The sequence below is a fragment of the Anopheles gambiae genome, chromosome 3 (genome assembly GCF_943734735.2).
Source record: "Anopheles gambiae chromosome 3, idAnoGambNW_F1_1, whole genome shotgun sequence".
Taxonomy (NCBI): Eukaryota; Metazoa; Arthropoda; class Insecta; order Diptera; family Culicidae; genus Anopheles; species Anopheles gambiae.
The window spans coordinates 42,009,303-42,028,455 of NC_064602.1; the positions used below are offsets into that span (position 1 = coordinate 42,009,303).

General features: G+C 47.1%; 3 protein-coding genes across 9 annotated transcripts; all 3 read left to right on the forward strand.

Moving 5' to 3' along the window:
- Positions 1-791: 791 nt before the first annotated feature.
- Positions 792-10,694, forward strand: LOC1279158 (angiotensin-converting enzyme). 5 transcript variants are annotated; one of them, XM_061661009.1, is made up of 12 exons: positions 812-1,595; positions 1,685-1,852; positions 2,382-2,834; positions 2,901-3,558; positions 3,630-3,883; positions 8,371-8,507; positions 8,588-8,951; positions 9,013-9,233; positions 9,299-9,441; positions 9,507-10,214; positions 10,285-10,457; positions 10,527-10,694. In XM_061661009.1, the coding sequence occupies exons 1-12, from the start codon at positions 1,556-1,558 to the stop codon at positions 10,562-10,564; spliced, it is 3,357 nt and encodes a 1,118-aa protein (XP_061516993.1). In that variant the 5' UTR covers positions 812-1,555; the 3' UTR covers positions 10,565-10,694. The 5 variants fall into 5 exon arrangements, with proteins under 5 accessions (XP_061516991.1, XP_061516989.1, XP_061516993.1 ...); XM_061661007.1 differs by lacking the exons at positions 8,371-8,507; positions 8,588-8,951; positions 9,013-9,233; ... (2 more) ...; positions 10,285-10,457; positions 10,527-10,694 and adding exons at positions 4,077-4,560; positions 4,631-4,777; positions 4,841-5,205; ... (1 more) ...; positions 5,486-5,587; positions 5,653-6,862 and having other exon boundaries at positions 792-1,595; positions 3,630-4,010; XM_061661005.1 differs by lacking the exons at positions 8,371-8,507; positions 8,588-8,951; positions 9,013-9,233; ... (2 more) ...; positions 10,285-10,457; positions 10,527-10,694 and adding exons at positions 4,077-4,560; positions 4,631-5,205; positions 5,283-5,425; positions 5,486-5,587; positions 5,653-6,862 and having other exon boundaries at positions 792-1,595; positions 3,630-4,010.
- A 676-nt stretch (positions 10,695-11,370) lies between these two features.
- Positions 11,371-16,311, forward strand: LOC1279159 (angiotensin-converting enzyme). 3 transcript variants are annotated; one of them, XM_318838.5, is made up of 5 exons: positions 11,371-11,731; positions 14,343-14,706; positions 14,780-15,143; positions 15,203-16,083; positions 16,154-16,311. In XM_318838.5, the coding sequence occupies exons 1-5, from the start codon at positions 11,465-11,467 to the stop codon at positions 16,168-16,170; spliced, it is 1,893 nt and encodes a 630-aa protein (XP_318838.5). In that variant the 5' UTR covers positions 11,371-11,464; the 3' UTR covers positions 16,171-16,311. The 3 variants fall into 3 exon arrangements, with proteins under 3 accessions (XP_318838.5, XP_061516995.1, XP_061516994.1); XM_061661011.1 differs by lacking the exon at positions 11,371-11,731 and adding an exon at positions 11,749-12,927; XM_061661010.1 differs by lacking the exon at positions 11,371-11,731 and adding an exon at positions 13,637-14,218.
- Positions 16,312-16,402: 91 nt separating this feature from the next.
- On the forward strand, positions 16,403-18,925 carry LOC4578145 (angiotensin-converting enzyme). Its single transcript, XM_061661012.1, has 5 exons — positions 16,403-16,894; positions 16,968-17,331; positions 17,407-17,770; positions 17,840-18,720; positions 18,798-18,925. The coding sequence occupies exons 1-5, from the start codon at positions 16,646-16,648 to the stop codon at positions 18,812-18,814; spliced, it is 1,875 nt and encodes a 624-aa protein (XP_061516996.1). The 5' UTR covers positions 16,403-16,645; the 3' UTR covers positions 18,815-18,925.
- Positions 18,926-19,153: the final 228 nt, after the last annotated feature.

Consider the following 19,153-nt stretch of genomic DNA (forward strand, 5'->3'; position numbering starts at 1 on the left):
GCAACCAAGTCGAATGGATCGTTTCTCATACGCAAGACCAACTATCTTGCTGTGGAAAAATTAACCAGTGTCAGATTACAGTTGCAAGTTGCAAGTCAGTGACAGGATTTAGCCTAGACCGAAAAGGCTATTTGCAAGAAATATTTGTCGAATATTTGTCGGGCAAGAAATTTATTTTGAAGATAAGTGTTGATCTTGCAGAATTCCTTGTTTTTTTCAGCTCTGAGCCAAATGACGGCAAGTAACCAGCTTCGGAGCTGGAATAAGTTTGGACTAGGCCCGAGTTAGGTTCAGGGTTCGCTCCAGCACCGGAAAAAAGAGTGCGAAATGATAATGTTGTATCAAACTACATCAGTTTAACATCAGCTCCTTTTTTTAGCCGCCAAGCCACTATACATCATCAAAATTATCTAGATAATCGAAACTTGCCGAACAGCCTGAAATAAAATAAGAATAAGAATAAATCTGATATTTCATTTTATAGATATCCGGCAGTTCGGTTCTTGATTAGTATATCGAATTTGTATTCATGTACTACCATCATATGGAGTTGAGTGTCACATGAGGGCAATCTTCAATTCTTCACAATTCTGGACCGTTACAATAGCAACGGTCTTTTATATTTCAACAACAGCTCTGCAGCATATGCTCATCAACGTGCAACCAGTGAGTCCTTTCGAATCTGACAGCCATCAACAGCACGTACTATCAAACCCATCCTCTCCTAGCCTACGCATGTGCGCATGACACTGGAGACACTGGTTTTCCCAATACCCAGTTCATTTCCACCATTTTCCATTCCACAGCACAAGCATCCCAGACCATTGTCAGACACGGTCCAGCGAAGGCTCGGAGTGAAAAATTGCCCTCACTTCGCTGTAGGCGACATGCCGTCGCCTTTCAAGTGGCCAATTCCGTGGTACTGCTAGAGTATCGAGAATAGAGAAGAACGTTTTCTAACAGTATCATTCCTAGAGTTGCCTTTTTATTGCGTTTTGCTGTGCGTGCTAGTGCTTTTCTGCTTTTCATTGTGTTTGCTCTGTTGTGGCGCTGGCTTCTTTTCACTCGAACGGGAGTACAGCATTTGTCCTGGGTACCAAAGCAAAGTGTCTAATCTAATCGGTCAATTATGAGCACGGTGATGTCCGGTGATGGCTGTATCTTGCACTATTCTTTGTAAATTTGTACAATCCTCTTCGACCAACTCTTAATCGATAATCGGGCAGCGATATCAAGGTGGTGCATACGTAATTATAGGTGCTTTAAATCATCTTCACCAACAAGTATGTGAAGCCAGTGCTACGAAAACCCTGGTGTGTGTGAATCCCCCTAGTCAAGGGATACGGTGGAAGGACTGGCTGCAGAGAGGTTCCTGCTGCTGTTCTTACGCCTATTACTGCCGAGTGAATTGACTGCAGTTCCGCCGTATCCGCAGCCCGTGCTTACATAACGTTGTTGATAATTAATATTGCAAAAACTAATTCTTCCCAACCTCCACGTTAAATATGCACCGATACGGCTAAAGTTGGTCCACCGTGCGCCCAGTGCCGCAAACATGGCACGCAAAGTCCCCTTCAAGGTGGTGTTTGCTTCAGGTATGGTGGCATTTGGTGGCAAGGATCTCCTGCAAGACGGTCTTGAGTGTGTAATGTGAGCAAGTTTTCTGTACTCCGACTCCCCACAGATGAGGACTCGGAGTATCCGGCCAGCGAGCTGAACAGTCACAGCCCGACCGTGCACGGCTGGCGCTCGAATGCGGACAGCGCGGTCAGCCCGAAGGAGATTGTGCTGCGATTCTTCCACCCAGCCCGCATCGTCCGCATACAGGTGCTGGCCCATCAGTATTACATTCGTAAGTATTCGTGCCATCTTGGGGGGGCTATGGAAGAGGAAAGGAGCTACTTCCGAAGGCAGGTGGTGGACCATTGACACTGAGAGAGCGCGTTCATCCGAAGGTTCATCGATGCGATGAACACCCGCCGGAATGTTGTTGTTTTCCCGAGTGAAGCGGGCCTGAATTCATTGCCCCCTTTTGACGAAACACGTGGCGAATTTTATTGGTGTTTATGTCCGGCTTACGGCATGAGTATGTGTGTGTGGTGGTTTGCCGGGCCGTTTCCGGTTTTCGCCTGGTTTGATCGTTTGGTAAACACATGTGGGGGAAAAAGGGGTACATGTGAGGTGAAAACTTTTTTGTTGGGCAAGACAGAGATAGAGAGGTTTTTGGCACGAATTATTAAAATGTTGTTCGATATATTGATTATACTAACAAATGACTGTGTGTGTGTACTGGCATGACAAAGTGCTTTTTTTGTAACGCTAAAAAATAATGACAATCACATTTCATCCCTCGTATATTCCCATTCTTCCATTTTTTGTAGCGGAACGCATCGAGCTATGGATACATTACTCCAGCAAAGCCGCACCCAGCACACCCTCCAGCCAGAGCTTTGAGTATATGGGCTTTGTGGCGCTGTCCGACAATGCCAGCACGAACTATACCTCACGCGAGCTGCAGAGCGTGACCGTTGCCCCGAAGGTGGGCTCCCATCTGAAGCTACGGCTCGGTCCTGCCCATCCGAATCACTTCAACAAGGACAACCAGGTGGCCCTGCTCGCAATCAACATACTGGGCGAAGAGCTGACCGCGGAAGAGCTCGCAGCGTCTCAGGGAAACGTGTCCGCACTGCTGAATGCGGTTCCGGCCAACATCGACACACTGAACAGTTCGCTGGCATCGGCCTGTGACGATCTTTCCTACTCGATGTACGTGGAGGAGAGCATCTGTGAGGTTGTGCGCAAGATGGAGCTGCTTAAAGTGCAAGCAGTTCAGGGTATGATATTCTTTACACACTAATCATAAAAGCTTTCATTAAGGCGAACATGTTTTTCATCCCCAGACGAACGGTTCGAGTACGCGCGAAAGCTGAAGCTCTGCATGGGAGCGCTACGGACGGCCGGAGAGCGTCTCGGGCGGTACGCACTGGCCAAGCGGCAGGCGGTACAGGCGGAGGATTTTACCACTGCCCGGCTGCGCAAGGAGCAGATCGAGATGTACCGGAAGGCGGTGTTCGATCAGCTGCGGGTGGAGCTGCTGCTCCAGAGCGACAAGCACGTGACGAGCAATGACTCCTGTTCGGAGCTGTACGCTTCCAAGCCAACGTTGCCTTCGCCGCCCAGCCTGCAGGATGTGGCCAGCGCACTGTCCGGTGATGCTACGCTGCCACACGCGCACCATCTGCACACGCAGGCGGGGCAGGACGGTACCAAGTTGCCGGCCGGCGATGCAACGGATTCTACCGCAAGCAATTCCACGACCGGAACGACGACTGCGTCCGCTTCGAGCGGCGGAAGCGGGACGGTAAAGGCGGAAGGACGCACGTCCCAGCAGAGTCTTACGAGGCCGGAGGAGATGGCGCAGAGTTCACCGCTGCTGAGCCACAAAGGGCGAAGTCCGATGCGATCGCCGACCAATACGGGATCGTTGCGGAGGCGCAACAAGAGTGCACCGCGCAATAGCTACGAAGATTACGACGAGCGAGCAATTCCTACCCTGGGGTTAGGAAGAATTGATGAGAGAGAGAGACGGTGTGTTCCAAGAATTAAACCCCATTTTCTTATTTCCACAGCACGCACGCGAACGATTTCTTGCGGGAGTGCCAAGGCACGGCCATGATCGAGCAGGACGGTGGAAAGATCCGGTGCAAACTGAACGATCGCGAACGGCGGCAGGCAGCGCTGCCGATACTGATCTTCGGCATGGAGCTGGTGGAGTTGATCTACTCGCGACAGTTTACCGATCGTGAGGAGGGACTGATCCGGCTGCGGGGCATCCTGAAGCACGAGATCGAACCAGAACCGCAGGCACAGGCAGCACAGGCCGGTCCGAACAAGATATGCCGTGGGGCGACGCTGCTCCTGCACCGGGGAGTTCGCGATGCGGTGTTTTCGGGCTTCAGTCAGGCGACGGAAACTGTGCGAAGTTTGTTCATGGAGTTTGTTCCGAATCGGTAAGTAGAAAGAGCGTTCGCTGTTTTGCCTAACAAGACGAACCCTTTTTCTTGTTATCTGCGCAGCGTGGCACCGAGCGAGGTTGCCCGATCGGTCGATCGGCTGCTGCCGGAGCTGCTGTCCAAGAGTGGCGATCCGTCCGCGCGCGTTCACACACTAGCGCAGCACACGATCCTGAGCATCGCGGCCTGTCCGGAGGTGCGCGAGCAGCACCTCATCGCACCGGCCCTGTCGCGGCCGGTCGGCAACGGGACGCATCCCCGGCTAGCGCTGAGCCGCATGCAGATGCTGGAGCAGCTCGTCCTGAGCCAGGGCATCTCGAACGACAAGCAGAGCGGGCTCGCCTGCCGAACGCTCTCGGAGGCCGGCTGCTCCGGCATTCACCATCCGGCCGAGTCGGTGCGAAAGGTCGCCGAGCGGGTGCTGCTGCTGGTGTACAAGGTGAACCCGCGGCTGGTACGCAAACAGCTCCCACCGGACGATGATATCACGCGCAGAAATCTGCTCTACCGGCAGCTGTTTGCCGAGTTTGACAAGATCGATCTGCAGGTAAGTATCATCCACCGTTTGCTAACAGTTATGGCGTATCTAATGTTCAATCTCTCGGCCTCTGCTCCAGCGCAAAAAGGACATGCTGGAGAACAAACAGTTCTGTGGACCGACCTCGTTTACCGGCATCTGTTCGCCGCCGATGTCGAGCAGCTCGAAGAGTTCCCCACCGGTGGAGATACGCAACAAGAGCCAGCGCTACGATGGCCGCACAATCGTCAGTTTCTCCGACACACAGACCGGTAGTTGGCAGTCTAGTTTCAGTTCCATGAAATTGCAGGATACCCACTCGAGCCCGGTCCGGCGGCTGGATGCGACGACGGCGGGCATCATCAAGAGCAAGAGCGGCCACGCCATCGGTCATCACCATGGGCAGTGGGCGATGGCAGACTCCCCGCCGGTCACCAGCGTCCCCGTGGAGGTGGAGAGCGCCCGGGACAGCAATGGGGGCGCGTACTACGACAAGCTGGAACCGCTCGGTAACACCTGCAATGGGAAGGATCGTCCGAAGCTGTCCCAGCACAAGACGGCAATGTACGACAGTACGATCGGGTTTCTGCCCGGTGGTTCGGCTGGCGCAGAGAATGGAACGGGTTCGCGCAAAAGCTCCAACTCGGACTCGTTCGACGGCATCGAGAATGAAATGTGAGAGATGGTTTTTGGGAGGATGGTTGATTTGGATTGCACAAAGCTTGATCCTGTTTTAAACATGTTCGTTCTAGCCGGTGTCCGTTTTGTGATTGGATTTGTCATGGTGATCCCACCCAGTTAGACAAACACTACTGGAAGGCGTGCCCGGTGCTGACGAAATGTCCCCAGTGTAGCCAGATACTTGAGGTGGCGGCACTCTCCGGACATCTAATACGTAGGTCTACGGTGATCAATCTGTAAGCTATGTCACCTCAACTAATTATTGTCATTGCAGATGAATGCGAGGCCAAAGCGAGCTACTTGTCCTGTGAACGGTGCACGGAATCGGTACACAAGGATCTCTACGAGTACCACCTGATGGAGGACTTTTGCCGCGGTGAGTTTGTTGTGGAAGGCTTGCATTCAACGAAACAAAAATTGATAAACTCTTCTCCGCTCCAGAGCTTACGACAGGGGCAGCCCGATGTCCACTGTGCCACGATGATGTACTCCTTCCGCTGGACGGTGGCTGGAAGCGGCATCTACTCAGCCGTGCCGGATGCCTTGGCAATACCCGGCGTCGTGCTCCTACTCAGTGATTGCGGTACTGCCGGGCCCCGGATACCCTACTTTTTCCCACGTTTTTCAATCAAATTCTCCTGGTGCACGATTTAGGTAGAAATGTAATGCAATCAGTGGTGTTAGCATCTTAACTAAGCAACAAGTAAAGGTAAAAGCAAAACAGTGGTAGTATTTTTCGTCGGACGATCTTTAACAAGGTATAGAAGCATTAGCAAACATCTCTAGCGAATGTAGGAAGGCTAAGAAAGATACTACTTAAAACAAAACAAAAACGAAGAGACTTATGTGCTAAAGCATTTGCATGATGATTAGCAGCTATTTTATGACACATCGTTTGATTGCCAATCGGATGGAAGTTGCTTCTTTGTCGCACACCTCTTTACAGGAGGGACTCGCTTCGAACGAAGGAGCCTCAGCGATTTGACACACTCACACAAACACAGGGCCACACAGCTGTAACGCAGAAGACTTCTCGAAATGCCAGTGCGCTAGCCACAATTCGTTGCTAAGCTTAATGGAACACGAACCAAACGAACTCGAGTGAAATCAACCCCTGCATACATCCTTTTGGGGGGAAAAAATCAGAAATGTTAGAAAACAGATTGTTTACTAAGCAAAAAGCAAAACGGTACCAAAACGTACGTTCTTTGGCGCAGCAAAACCCGCACATTCGCGAGGGTTATCGCAGTTAAGGGTATAATTACTATTAGCAGTTTTACAAATACTTTTATCGGTAGTATGAATTTTGTTGTTTAGATTTTTTAACAGCTGGCGATAGCAGATTTAACTTGCGACGGAAAGTACACCCATACAGATCAAACCGGCAACGGTCACGTTAATCTCTAATCTTAATCAAAAACAATTTTGATCTCACGGCCGTCCGGTGTCGGTTTAGTAGTGGTGATACTAAGGTATTGAGTATTACGTACACTGATAAGCATAAAGCAAAAGAAAAAAAAACAAAACCAAAATACAAACAAACAAAATCACGATATGTCCAGCTCGAAGAATTCGGATCAAGTAAACTTATTTCCCGTCCTTTAAAAAAAGAAAAAAAATCACCAATACAATACCAAAAGATCAAACTCAACTGTGGAAAGGGTTACTCGTGCGTTTTGGGAGGAAAGAAATTATGGTAAGTAATATTAATTTTCCGTTGAGAATCTATAAGTTTAATTATTGTTATGGTTGGCTATAAATAAGATTTGAATATATAAAATATTATAAATTCATTGTTTTATCGATATTTTGTTTAGTTCTTTTTATCATTAATCTGCAAAAATTGGTTTGAAGTAATTTAAAAAATAATAAATTAATCTATTTCATTTCATTTATTTCATTTTAGCTCTATGTTGAATACATGATTGAATAAATTATCATTTTTCTTAGCTGTTTCGCAATTCCTAACATTCCAATTAATTATGATATTTTGTGTGTAGTTTTTACATGAAACATGGTTTTAGTTATATTTTTATTAAAATAGCCCCATTTTTATAATTTTGAAAAAAATGTAATTGTTTTTGGATATGATGTAATACTTTCAAAAGATTAAATGTGTTTTTTGGGGTGTTTTTTTTTAAAATAAATATTAAACAAAGCAAATATATTTCTTTTTTTAATGTCCAACCATTATAGTCAAACCATTAAATTGATTTTTGAACCTTTTTTAAATTATTTGCATTGTTTGAAATTCCTTTATATTATGATTGTTTTATATGCATTTAACAGAAGTAACAGTGTTGCCAACTGTCTAAAGAATTATTTTTAAATAGGAGCGGTCCCGTGGTACAGTCGTCAACTCGAACGACTCAATAATAAGCCTGCCATGGGTTCAAGTTAAGAATCAAGGCTGCGTGGCACTGAATAATGTCTCTAAAGGCTGTATTGGACGGACATTTATCAAGCAATAATCACACATATTGCCAGTTTTTCTATAACAAGTTTTTAAGAATTCAAAAACATTACACGCAATTTATTGAAACCACATCGAGAAACCCTGTGCTACACTTTCTTTTCAATGTGTAAATCGGTATGATTATCAACAAAACTAAAGTCACACAACTAACACCATTTTGCTACCACTCTGGACCACTCTAATCAAAACGACAATTATAAACAGCTCAATCAAATGCCTGATTTAGCCCCCACCTCCCATAATCTCAGCTCTAACGAGTTCAAAAGGTTAAATCGATTTGGAATCACTTGCAAAGGTTTGTTCATCCCGAGCGTCCAGCAGTATGTGAGTGACGGTGATAGCGCAAACAGCAGCTCACGACCAGTGTTCCCTGTGCAAGTGCTGATAAACGGTTAAGCTGAAACGATTCAATGGGATTGGAACGTTCGAAGAGATTCTGAAAAGTAGGTTTAGTTAAAGTAATTTGTTTTAATTTTGATTACCAGTTTCCCATAAAACAAATAAATGTCTTTTTGTGTATAACGAAATATTGCATTGTGAAAGGCACATCATGGCAAGTAATATCCAATGGCGTTCCGTATGGCTGATGCTGCTATTTGCGTCCACCATCGCAGCCGGTCCGGTGAAGCGTCGTTCAACGGAGAGTGAAAAGGCACCGTCCGAGACCGAAATAAGCCAAATAGTGGAATGGATCGAGCAGCGTTATCAGCAAACGAAAGCTCACCAAACACTGGCTGCCTGGGAGTATGGTTCGAATCTTACGGAGTTCAACCTATCGAAAAAAACGAAAGCCGCTGCCGATTTCGCCGAAGTGGCTAAGGTAAAATGGCGCAAGAGCCATCTTTGTGTTTAAAGGCTAAGGAATGCTACCAATGGAATCCTTTCCTGTTCAATCACTAGGCAGTCGCGGAGGAATTGCAGCAGTTTAAGACAGATCAGCTAACGAATGCTACGCTGAAACGGCGAATCAAGAAGCTTGCCAAGCTGGGCTATGCCGCACTACCGGCAAATCAGTTTAAGGAGCTGCTCGGAGCGATCGCCAGCATGGAATCGAACTACGCAAAGGCAAAGTTTTGTGCTCACGGCGATGCGACCAAGTGTGACCTTTCGCTCGATCCGGAGCTGACGGAAATATTTGCCAACCACCGTGAGCCGGAGGAACTGAAGTACTACTGGGTCCAGTGGTACAATGCGACCGGTGCACCGGTGCGCGAGTCCTTCCAGAAGTACGTTGAGCTGAACCGACAGGCGGCACTGCGGAATAGTAAGTAGCGCGGAAGCGGCACTCGTTGGCATTTATCGTGGGTTGATCGTGCCCTTCCTAGATTTCAGCTCCGGCGCGGCCGTTTGGTTGAACGAGTACGATGATAGCACGTTCGAGCAGCAGGTCGATGATGTGATTGAACAAATACGGCCCCTGTACGAGCAGCTGCATGCGTACGTGCGGTACAAGCTGCGCCAGAAGTACGGCGATAAGCTGGTGTCCCCGACCGGACCGATTCCGATGCATCTGCTCGGCAATCTATGGGCGCAGACGTGGGATAACGTAGGTGTTTGGTTGTGTTTATATGACATTGCCATGATATTAACACAAAATTTCTTACGCCAAAGATTGCCGACTTTACTACACCGTTCCCGGAGAAGAAACTTCTCGATGTTACAGATGAAATGATACGCCAAGGGTACACCCCGATCAAAATGTTCCAGATGGGAGATGATTTCTTCACCTCACTGAACATGACAAAACTTCCTCAGTGTGTATTGCTGTTTGTTTAAAAAAAAAATTACTTTTTTTAATATCCATTTACCAACTTTGCAGAACGTTCTGGGAGAAAAGCATCCTAGAAAAGCCGACCGATGGGCGCGATCTTGTCTGTCACGCAAGTGCGTGGGACTTTTTCGCGATCGATGACGTTCGCATCAAGCAGTGTACGCGCGTCAATATGCGCGAGTTCTTTGTCGTTCATCACGAGCTGGGACACATTCAGTACTATCTACAGTATCAGCATCAGCCGGTAGAGTTCCGAGGTGGAGCAAACCCCGGCTTCCATGAGGCCGTCGGTGACGTTCTTTCCCTGTCGGTATCGACGCCGAAGCATCTGAAGAAAGTGGGCCTGCTGAAGGACTACGAGGAGGATGAGCAGGTTAAGATCAACCAGTTCTACCGGGCCGGTGTGACGAAGCTCGTCTTTCTACCGTTTGCATACACCCTGGACAAGTATCGCTGGGGCGTGTTCCGTGGCGATATTAAGCCGAGGGAGTACAACTGCAAGTTCTGGGAGATGCGTTCGCGCTACTCCGGTGTGGAGCCGCCGGTCGTTCGAACCGAGCAGGACTTTGACCCACCGGCCAAATATCACGTCTCGGCTGATGTTGAGTATCTGCGTTACTTCGTGTCTTACGTTATACAGTTCCAGTTCCATCGTGCGGCCTGTGCGCTGGCGGGCGAGTACGTGAAAGGTGACCCGGAGAAGACGCTTAACAATTGTGACATTTATCAGAGCACGGCTGCGGGCAACAAGTTGAAGTAAGATAGTTTAAACCCATCGAAGAAGGTAAGAAAGGGCACAACTTAACGGTGTCATTTTTTTATATAGGGAAATGCTTGCCCTTGGATCGTCGAAACCATGGCCGGACGCGATGGAGGTGCTTACCGGAGAGCGCAAGATGAGTGCCGATGCTATTCTGGAATATTTCTATCCTCTCTACCAGTGGTTGTTGGAGGAAAACAAACGGCTCGGAGCGCACGTTGGCTGGACCGACTCCCAAAGTATGTGTTTAAGAGTATCTGAAGAAACAGAACGTATCTAATTTGCATTTGTCTTTCTTCGCCGTTTAGAATGCGTCTCACATCCAATTGATTTTATGGCGGCCTAAGCAAACTACAGCAAATACTCCCTAAAAGAAATGGTTTTGCGATTATATTGTGTGTTTTTAACGATTTAACTGTTATACATGACATTGACCTTCAATAAAACATTACAAATGACATGCTAAGAGAAATAAATAATGTTTACATTTGATACTTTGCAAAGGATGTGCGACGATACTGTAAGCCCTCAACCTTGGAAGGTGTTGTTTTGCAACAGCTAGCAGGACAGGACGCACCAGACAAATAAATCAGGTTTTTATTGATTAACGCTCCAGCAACCGGTTCCATGCGTGTGTTCTTAAATTATCCTGCTCGTACCGGACACATCTTCACTTGCGTCATTCCATTGTATGGCCAGTGAGACATTATGTGAAATGGTTTAAGCACGCGATTGCTTGGGTACGATTGCAAAGCCTTGGCCCGAAAAGTGCCCACTTTGTATAGGATTTTACTAATCGAGTGTAATATAATGTAGAGACGAAATTAATCCCTTATGTGTTTTAGTATAACAAATGGCCACACCAACACAATGTAACAACATCGTTTTGCCGTAGACATTTGCCTCTCTTTGCAAACAATTATCAATTACGCATTCCGCAACGGAACGATTGTACCGCAAATCGTCAGCCCTCATGCGAACCGTACGTGGAAGCAGATAAACATCTCGTGATGTGATAAATATCATTCTCGATTGACATCTCTGTTTTTTTGCTTGTTGCGCCCTGTTCGTCACCAACATTATAACAGCATTGATCAGTGTAAATGCGTTCCCTATAAAAACGGTATCAACAGTGCTGATCCATTTCAGAGCAATACTGAGCTTTGAAGTGTGAGCCAAACGTATCTTGGAGAAACCGATTCCGATCGCTCAACCTGGTACCGATCAACCAGTGCTGCTAGGCGCCATGGCGTACGCAGGCTTGAAGGAAGTGTTTGTGGTGCTGGTGTTAATTGGCATAAGGTCGACGGTCCTAGCGCTGGCCGCCAGCGACCTGAGTGAGCTGGAAGCGAGTGAACTGATTGCACGAAACTTTCTGAACGAGCTGGAGGATGATATTCTGGAGATTAACTACAACACCACCCTGCAGTCCTGGAACTACGAAACGAATATTACCGACGATACGCTCGACATGCGCAACGATGCCGTTGATGATCAGGGGCGCTTTCTGAAGGTAATGTTCGGCGGGGGAATATCAAATCCACCCGATTACATCACCTAACGTGGATAGAACTAACGGGAGTGTGGATTAAAATTTGACGAGCTCAAATACTGGATTCAACGCAACGTTGTGCTCTCGTGTTGATAGAATTAATTTCGGAATCGAGCCGTGACAAGGAACTTAGTGGCTGGTCAGGGCTGGTGAAGAAGTGTGGAGTGGAGTGGTCTACATTTTGCATCACTTTCGTTGAACTGGTTAGACCCGTTTACCAGGGCGTGCTGAGTGTTGTGTTCCCTGATCTTGAGCTTCTTCTCGATGGGTGGAAACGAGTTTTTGTGGGATAAAGTGCTCCGACCGTCTTAGTTCCTTCGTTTGCTGATCGTGCGTGCTGTGAGGATCCTCATCAGCTGGCGTACAAAGGGGGAGGTTAGTGGATTCATAACCGGATTTGGGTAGCTCTGGGGATTTGTTTTCGTTTATGTTCTGTTTTCTCCATGCTCAAAGGAAAGTAGATCCGTTTTCACTCAAAAGGTATTGCTTTTTTTTGGGTAAAAAAATTGATGTTTAATTTTGTTGTTGTTTTGTAATCTTGATAGGGCTCTTCAGCTTGTGCCTGACAAAATAAATATCTTCACATTACGATACGGGTGTGATCGCAGGGGCAATGCCCTTATTAACTGAATAACATAATTGCATGCACAAATCGCCCACCAATCCAGTTTCCCCATCCAGAGGTCCGGGTGTCCCCCTATTGGCGTTCAACAGGCCGGTTTTCCTTCTTTCCCTGAGCTCATTCTTCTTCTATTGTTTAATGCAACGCGCCCGTAGAACACAGGCCTGGTGTATGCGGCCGTTGCGCAGCTATAAGAGAGCTTTCGCCGTAGTGCGTACAGTTCAGTTGTCACCCGACCGGCACCGGGGTTGGAGAGTGGGTTTCGAAACCGACCCTTTATACCGCAAGTACCGCGTACAGTATGGTTCTCCCGCTATTGCTGTTGCTTACCTTCGGGGCATCAATCGGTGCCACCGATCCGGAGCTCGAGCGCAACGAGTTGGCCGCCCAGCGCTACGTCACCGATCTCGAGGCAGAGATACTGGCGCGCAACAACAACGCGACCGAGCTTTCGTGGGCCTACGAGTCGAACATTACGGAGGAGGCGCTAAAGCAGCGGAACGAGGCCGCATCGCGAAATGCGAACTTTTTCAAGGTACGGATAGCAGCGGTGGAAGTAGTAGTAGGGGAAATGGCCCCACAAATTGATGCGGCTAGTTTGTATGCATGTCATTAGCGAGTTCGCGAGTTCTGACTTCAGTGTGTGTGTGTGTGTGTGTTTATGTGTGTAAACATCGTTTGTAATTGGGGGGATGGTGGGTCATCGCGCATCAACAGTGCGTTTGATAGCGATCCGCAAGGTCTTACGCTGAGACCCTCAACGAGATATTTATCGGCGCGCGCGCGCTTGGAGCGTGAATCTCTGTCTAGAAATTTGCTCTCTCTTCCACGGCAAACCCCCTTCTACGGCGAAGTATGTCGCCGGTATGTACGCCATCTCGCGAGGGCCTGCCACTATCAGCTGAAAACTGGCTATTTTTGGAGTTACTGTAAATCACGACCTAACCGGTATCAACCACTGCGAACCGGTTGAATCAGCGGGAAACTATCGTTTATTTATAGCTTCCCGCACTTCGCCACGCTTGTGATAACAATAACGAGCATCATCGTTTACCGAGCGGAAGATCTTGTCTCCGGTGATCATTGATATCCTATCGTGCGGGCATAAGATGAACGGCTGGCGCCCTGAAAAAGCCCACCGCTTCCATTTGTCATCAATCAGCGCGCAACGTTTCGGTGGATTAAACCGCTGAAAACACGATCGGGGTACGCTGATATGCGAAAGAGCAATCACTTCTTGTCACTAGTTTGCTCTCAAGCGATAAAGCACTCACGACTTGGCTGGCTCAGATCACCCAAGGTCGCTGGGAATTACGCACGTAAAAGGGGTAGGGGATAACAATTTTGGATGCTGTTTCTTTTATTCCGCGCTACCGTTCGCTCGATCCGATGCGTAGTCATGCTCTTCCCATTTCGTAACGCACGTGACAGTTTCAGAACGAATTTTTTGATCGAGCAGTTATGGTCGATCGCCTGAACACAATTCATTCGCCGACCGTACGACGGTGAGTGTGGAGCATCAGCAGGTTCGTTCGGGTGCTCCACTGGTTGTGATTTGGTGAACCGCGCTCTGTTTGCTTACAATGATGAGGCAGTATTTTTGGTGCTGTCTAGTGTTCCTAGTGGACGGAAGTGTGGTTCATCGACGCCGTAGCGTGGCGAACGATCAGCGATCAGTGCGGGCGTATCTGGCGTCGATTGAATCGACCATTTTGCAACGCACGTACGATGAAACGAGCGCCTCGTGGGACTACGAATCAAACATCACCGACTACACGGGGGAACTGTCGATGAAGGTGGCCCTGGACAATGCGGTATTTTGGAAGGTGCTAAACTGTGCTGCTAAGTGATAGATGATTTGCTATATTCATCGTGTAGAATAGAGCAAACAGCGCTGAAAATGTCATTCTTTTTCATCTTACCTGTTTTTTACCACGATTTCTCCAACAGGAAGTTGCCCGTGAGTTGCGGCTGTACGATTACAACAACTTTAAAGATGCTGACCTGAAGCGCCGTATCAAGAAGCTTACCGATTTGGGGTACGCTGCGCTGGATGAGACGAAATTCTCAGAGCTTGTCGATGCGATTTCGCGCATGCAGGAAAATTACGCCACCGCCAAGGTGTGCCAGTACAAGAACGAGTCGAACTGCAACTACGGACTGGAGCCGGAGCTGACCGAGACGCTTGCAAAGAGCCGTGATCCGGAGGAGCTGAAACACTACTGGGTGCAGTGGCACGAGGTGTCCGGCAAGCCGGTGAGGAAAGACTTTGATGAGTACGTGGCGCTGAATCGCGAGGCAGCTCAGCTGAACAGTGAGTAGTGCTTTTTTTTTTTTTGAATGAGAACGGAAGTGTGTAATTTATCGAATTTATCGATTCGTTTCAGATTTTACGTCTGGTGCTGAGTACTGGCTGGATGCGTATGAGGATGACACGTTCGAAGCACAGGTTGATGCTGCGATCGAGCAAATCCGACCACTGTACGAACAGATCCATGCGTACGTGCGGTACAAGCTGAGGAAGCACTACGGCAATGATATTGTGTCCGAGAAGGGTCCGATTCCGATCCATCTGCTCGGTAACATGTGGGGACAGACGTGGGACAATATTGCCGATATAACGACACCCTTTCCGAACAAGAAGCTGCTTGACGTTACGGAGGAGATGGTGCGACAGGGCTACACCCCGCTGAAGATGTTCCAAATGGGCGATGAGTTCTTCCAGTCGCTGAACATGACCAAACTGCCATCGTAAGTCAAAAAAGAGAATAAGCCTGGAAGCATAAATAAAATAATTTATTGATTTTCAGCACATTCTGGGAGAAGAGCATTCTGGAAAAGCCAAACGATGGGCGTGAGCTTGTATGCCATGCCAGTGCGTGGGACTTCTACAAGAAGGATGATGTGCGCATTAAGCAGTGCACACGAGTCAACATGGAGGACTTCTTCACCGTGCATCACGAGCTGGGACACATCCAGTACTATCTGCAGTATCAGCACCTTCCAAGCGTTTACCGCGAGGGAGCCAACCCTGGCTTCCACGAGGCCGTCGGTGACGTTCTTTCCCTGTCTGTTTCAACACCGAAACATTTGGAAAAGATTGGACTGCTCAAGGACTACGTTGAAGACGAGGAATCAAAGCTTAATCAGTTCTACCAAGCTGGTCTGGCGAAGCTGGTATTCCTGCCGTTCGCCTACACGCTGGACAAGTATCGCTGGGAAATATTCCGTGGTGACGTTAAGCCAGAACATTACAACTGCAAGTTCTGGGAGATGCGCACGAAATATTCGGGCGTTGAGCCACCGGTTGAGAGAAGCGAGAGCGATTTTGACGCTGCAGCCAAGTACCATGTGTCGGCTGATGTAGAATATCTGCGATACTTTGTGTCGTACATCGTACAGTTCCAGTTCCATCGGGCGGCCTGCGAAAAGGCTGGCCAGTACGTGAAGGGTGATCCTCAGAAAACGGTAAATAATTGCGACATCTATCAGAGCGCTGAGGCAGGTAATGCACTGAAGGCGATGTTGGCTATGGGCTCGTCCAAACCGTGGCCGGATGCGATGGAGGTGCTGACTGGACAGCGCAAGATGAGCGCCGATGCGCTGATTGAATACTTCCAGCCATTGTACGATTGGTTGGTGAAGGAAAATAAGGCTCTTGGAGCACATGTTGGATGGGAGGAAAAGCCCAGTAAGTAATAACGATCGTTGCTATTGGGTTTTCAGTAAACTAACGATCGTATTTTAATTTTTTTTTGCAGAGTGCAAATCAGCTTAAATACACAACACATCCTTCGTTTTTGATCTCCAGACTATTTAAAGTGCATCGACACGATCGAGCACATGATATTGCTGATCTTCTGGAGTAGAACATTATCGTTGAACTAGTTAATAAAATAAGACACACTAAAATATTAAACATGGAAGCGTTGTCTGTGCCTTCTCGAGCAGTAAAAATGAAAAGAAACAATAATATTCTCGCGAAGCTTCTGACGAATACAAGTCAATAGCATCTTATCATTCAAACAAACCTATACTTATCTTCGCAGGTATATTGTCCCATGTTATCGATGAATATGGGATTGTCCAATTGGACGTGCCTTGCATAACAATCTAAAATTGAATACAAATTAACAAATCCTCTTATCGCCTGTCCGTAGCAAGTGCTGGTGATAAAGAAAGTAAATAAATACGTATGCAAATTCGAACGATACGCCTCAGTATCACTTGTCTAGTGCGATAGGTGCTCCAAGATGAGGGTTGTTCTGTTGGTTTCGTTAGCCATTGGGTTGGTGTGTTACGTGAGTACGGCTAGGATCCCTCGCCGTGTTTTGCAGGCCCAAGAGGAGGAAGTGTTTCAATACCTGGAGGACATTGAGACGGAAATCTTAGCACGCCGTAATGCAGCTAGTGAAGCGAATTGGGCTTACGATTCAAACATTACAGACGATAATCTGGATGTGAAGAATGAAGTCGCTACTGAAAATGCCGCATTCTTCAAGGTGAGACGGTGTACTGCTTCGAATAGATGTATGTGGCTAAGCAATATTGTCGTTTTCTTAACTTGTTGTACAGCAAATTTCGGAATACCTCTCCCAGTTCGAGTATGAAAGCTTCGAGAATGAGAATTTGAAACGTCGAGTGAAGAAACTGGTTGGGCTGGGTTACTCTGCCCTGCCGGAGGAAAAGTTTACCGAAATGCTGGATGCCATTAATAATATGAAGGAAAACTACGCCAAGATTAAGGTGTGTGATTATCATGATAGCAGCAAGTGTGATTTGGCACTTGAACCAGAGTTGACCGAGATTATGGCTAACAGCCGAGATGCTGAGGAGTTGAAGTACTACTGGCAGCAGTGGTACGATGCAGCTGGAACGCCTACTCGCGAAGATTTTCAGAAATACGTTGACCTTAATGGAGAAGCTGCGCAGTTGAACAGTTGAGTGTTGAATTTTGACTTAGAAATAATTGAAATAATTCTAGAAATAATTGAAATTTATTTTGTATTTGCAGACTACGAATCTGGTGCTGAATCATGGCTTAGTGCATACGAAGATGAGACGTTCGAGGAACAGGTCGATGCTGTGATCGAAGAGTTGAGACCGTTTTATGAACAGATCCATGCATACGTTCGCTATAAGTTGCGCGAGTTCTACGGTGAGGAAGTGGTTTCGGAGAAGGGACCGATTCCGATGCACTTGCTCGGTAACATGTGGGCTCAAGGATGGGGAAACATTGCTGACATTACCAGCCCTTTCGGTGACAGACAGCTGCTTGATGTAACGGAGGAGATGGTACGCCAAGGATACAACCCGATCCAGATGTTCGAAATGGGCGATGAGTTCTTCCAGTCGCTGAACATGACCAAGCTCCCAGAGTGAGTAAATCCTAAACATCCATCCTAAAACATAAAGCTTTGTAATAATTTGTTTTATTATTATTATAGAACCTTCTGGGAAAAGAGCATCCTTGAAAAGCCCGACGACGGTCGCGATCTTATATGTCACGCCAGTGCATGGGACTTTTCCAAAAAGGATGACGTTCGCATTAAGCAGTGCACACGCGTGACAATGGAACAGTTCTTCACAGTTCATCATGAGCTGGGACACATTCAATACTACTTGCAGTATCAGCATCTGCCCAGTGTGTTCCGATCGGGTGCGAATCCTGGCTTCCACGAAGCTGTCGGTGATGTTCTTTCTCTATCTGTTTCTACTCCGAAACATTTGGAGAAGATTGGCCTGCTGAAGGACTTTGTACTCGATGAAGAATCGAAGTTGAACCAGTTTTATCGCTCTGCTTTGACCAAACTAGCTTTCTTACCGTTTGCTTACACAATCGATAAGTACCGGTGGGGAATCTTCCGTGGAGATATCAAGCCCGAGGAGTATAACTGCAAGTTCTGGGAGATGCGTTCAAAGTACTCAGGAATCGAGCCTCCAGTAGTTCGTACTGAAGCTGACTTTGATGCACCGGCCAAATACCACGTCTCGGCTGATGTGGAATATTTACGTTACTTTGTTTCTTACATCATCCAATTCCAATTCCACCGAGCTGCTTGCGAAAAGGCGGGAGAGTATGTGAAGGGTGATCCCGAGAAGACGTTGAACGACTGTGACATCTATCAAAGTACTGAGGCGGGTAATGCCATCAAGGCTATGCTGGAGCTGGGATCATCGAAGCCTTGGCCAGATGCAATGGAGGTCCTTACTGGGGAGCGTCGAATGAGTGCCGATGCACTGATTGAATACTTCCAGCCATTGTACGATTGGTTGGTGGTAGAGAACGAACGCATTGGAGCACATGTTGGATGGGAAGAAACTGATAGTAAGTGTGAAGTCTAAAGTTATGTGTTTTAGTTATGTTCTAATGATGTGCTTTATCGTAATATTTTCTCTTTTCAGAGTGTGTATCCGAGTAAAAATAAAATATTGTACTGGTGAATAAATCATTTCAATCATTAAAATGCCGTTTTTAATAATTTAATTCAAATAAAATCATAAATCAACATCAGCTTACAGCTGACATCATACACCCTGAGGCACTGAGTCTTATCTTTATATTTTAGGTCTAGTTATTTGTAACATGTAGTAGAATAGTTACATATAGCTTTGGGAATACGATCTGGGAGGGAAGAATACGATTTTTGCCTACAATTAAGTCACAAATTGATTGTATGTTAGCTTGCATACTTGTTATGATTGTTGTTCCTGAATTGACACATATTGCAGGATAAACAAATTGAATATCGTTTCTTCTA

Coding starts and splice junctions, on each gene's coding strand:
- LOC1279158 (XM_061661009.1), top strand. CDS start 1,556: ATGGCACGCAAAGTCCCCTTCAAGGTGGTGTTTGCTTCAG. Junction 3,884..8,370: donor GGCACAGGCAGCACAGGCCG/GTCCGAACAAGA, acceptor TAAGCCAAATAG/TGGAATGGATCGAGCAGCGT. Junction 9,234..9,298: donor GGGCGCAGACGTGGGATAAC/GTAGGTGTTTGG, acceptor CTTACGCCAAAG/ATTGCCGACTTTACTACACC.
- LOC1279159 (XM_318838.5), top strand. CDS start 11,465: ATGGCGTACGCAGGCTTGAAGGAAGTGTTTGTGGTGCTGGTGTTAATT. Junction 11,732..14,342: donor ATCAGGGGCGCTTTCTGAAG/GTAATGTTCGGC, acceptor TTTCTCCAACAG/GAAGTTGCCCGTGAGTTGCG. Junction 15,144..15,202: donor AACATGACCAAACTGCCATC/GTAAGTCAAAAA, acceptor ATTGATTTTCAG/CACATTCTGGGAGAAGAGCA.
- LOC4578145 (XM_061661012.1), top strand. CDS start 16,646: ATGAGGGTTGTTCTGTTGGTTTCGTTAGCCATTGGGTTGGTGTGTTAC. Junction 16,895..16,967: donor AAAATGCCGCATTCTTCAAG/GTGAGACGGTGT, acceptor CTTGTTGTACAG/CAAATTTCGGAATACCTCTC. Junction 17,332..17,406: donor AGAAGCTGCGCAGTTGAACA/GTTGAGTGTTGA, acceptor TTGTATTTGCAG/ACTACGAATCTGGTGCTGAA.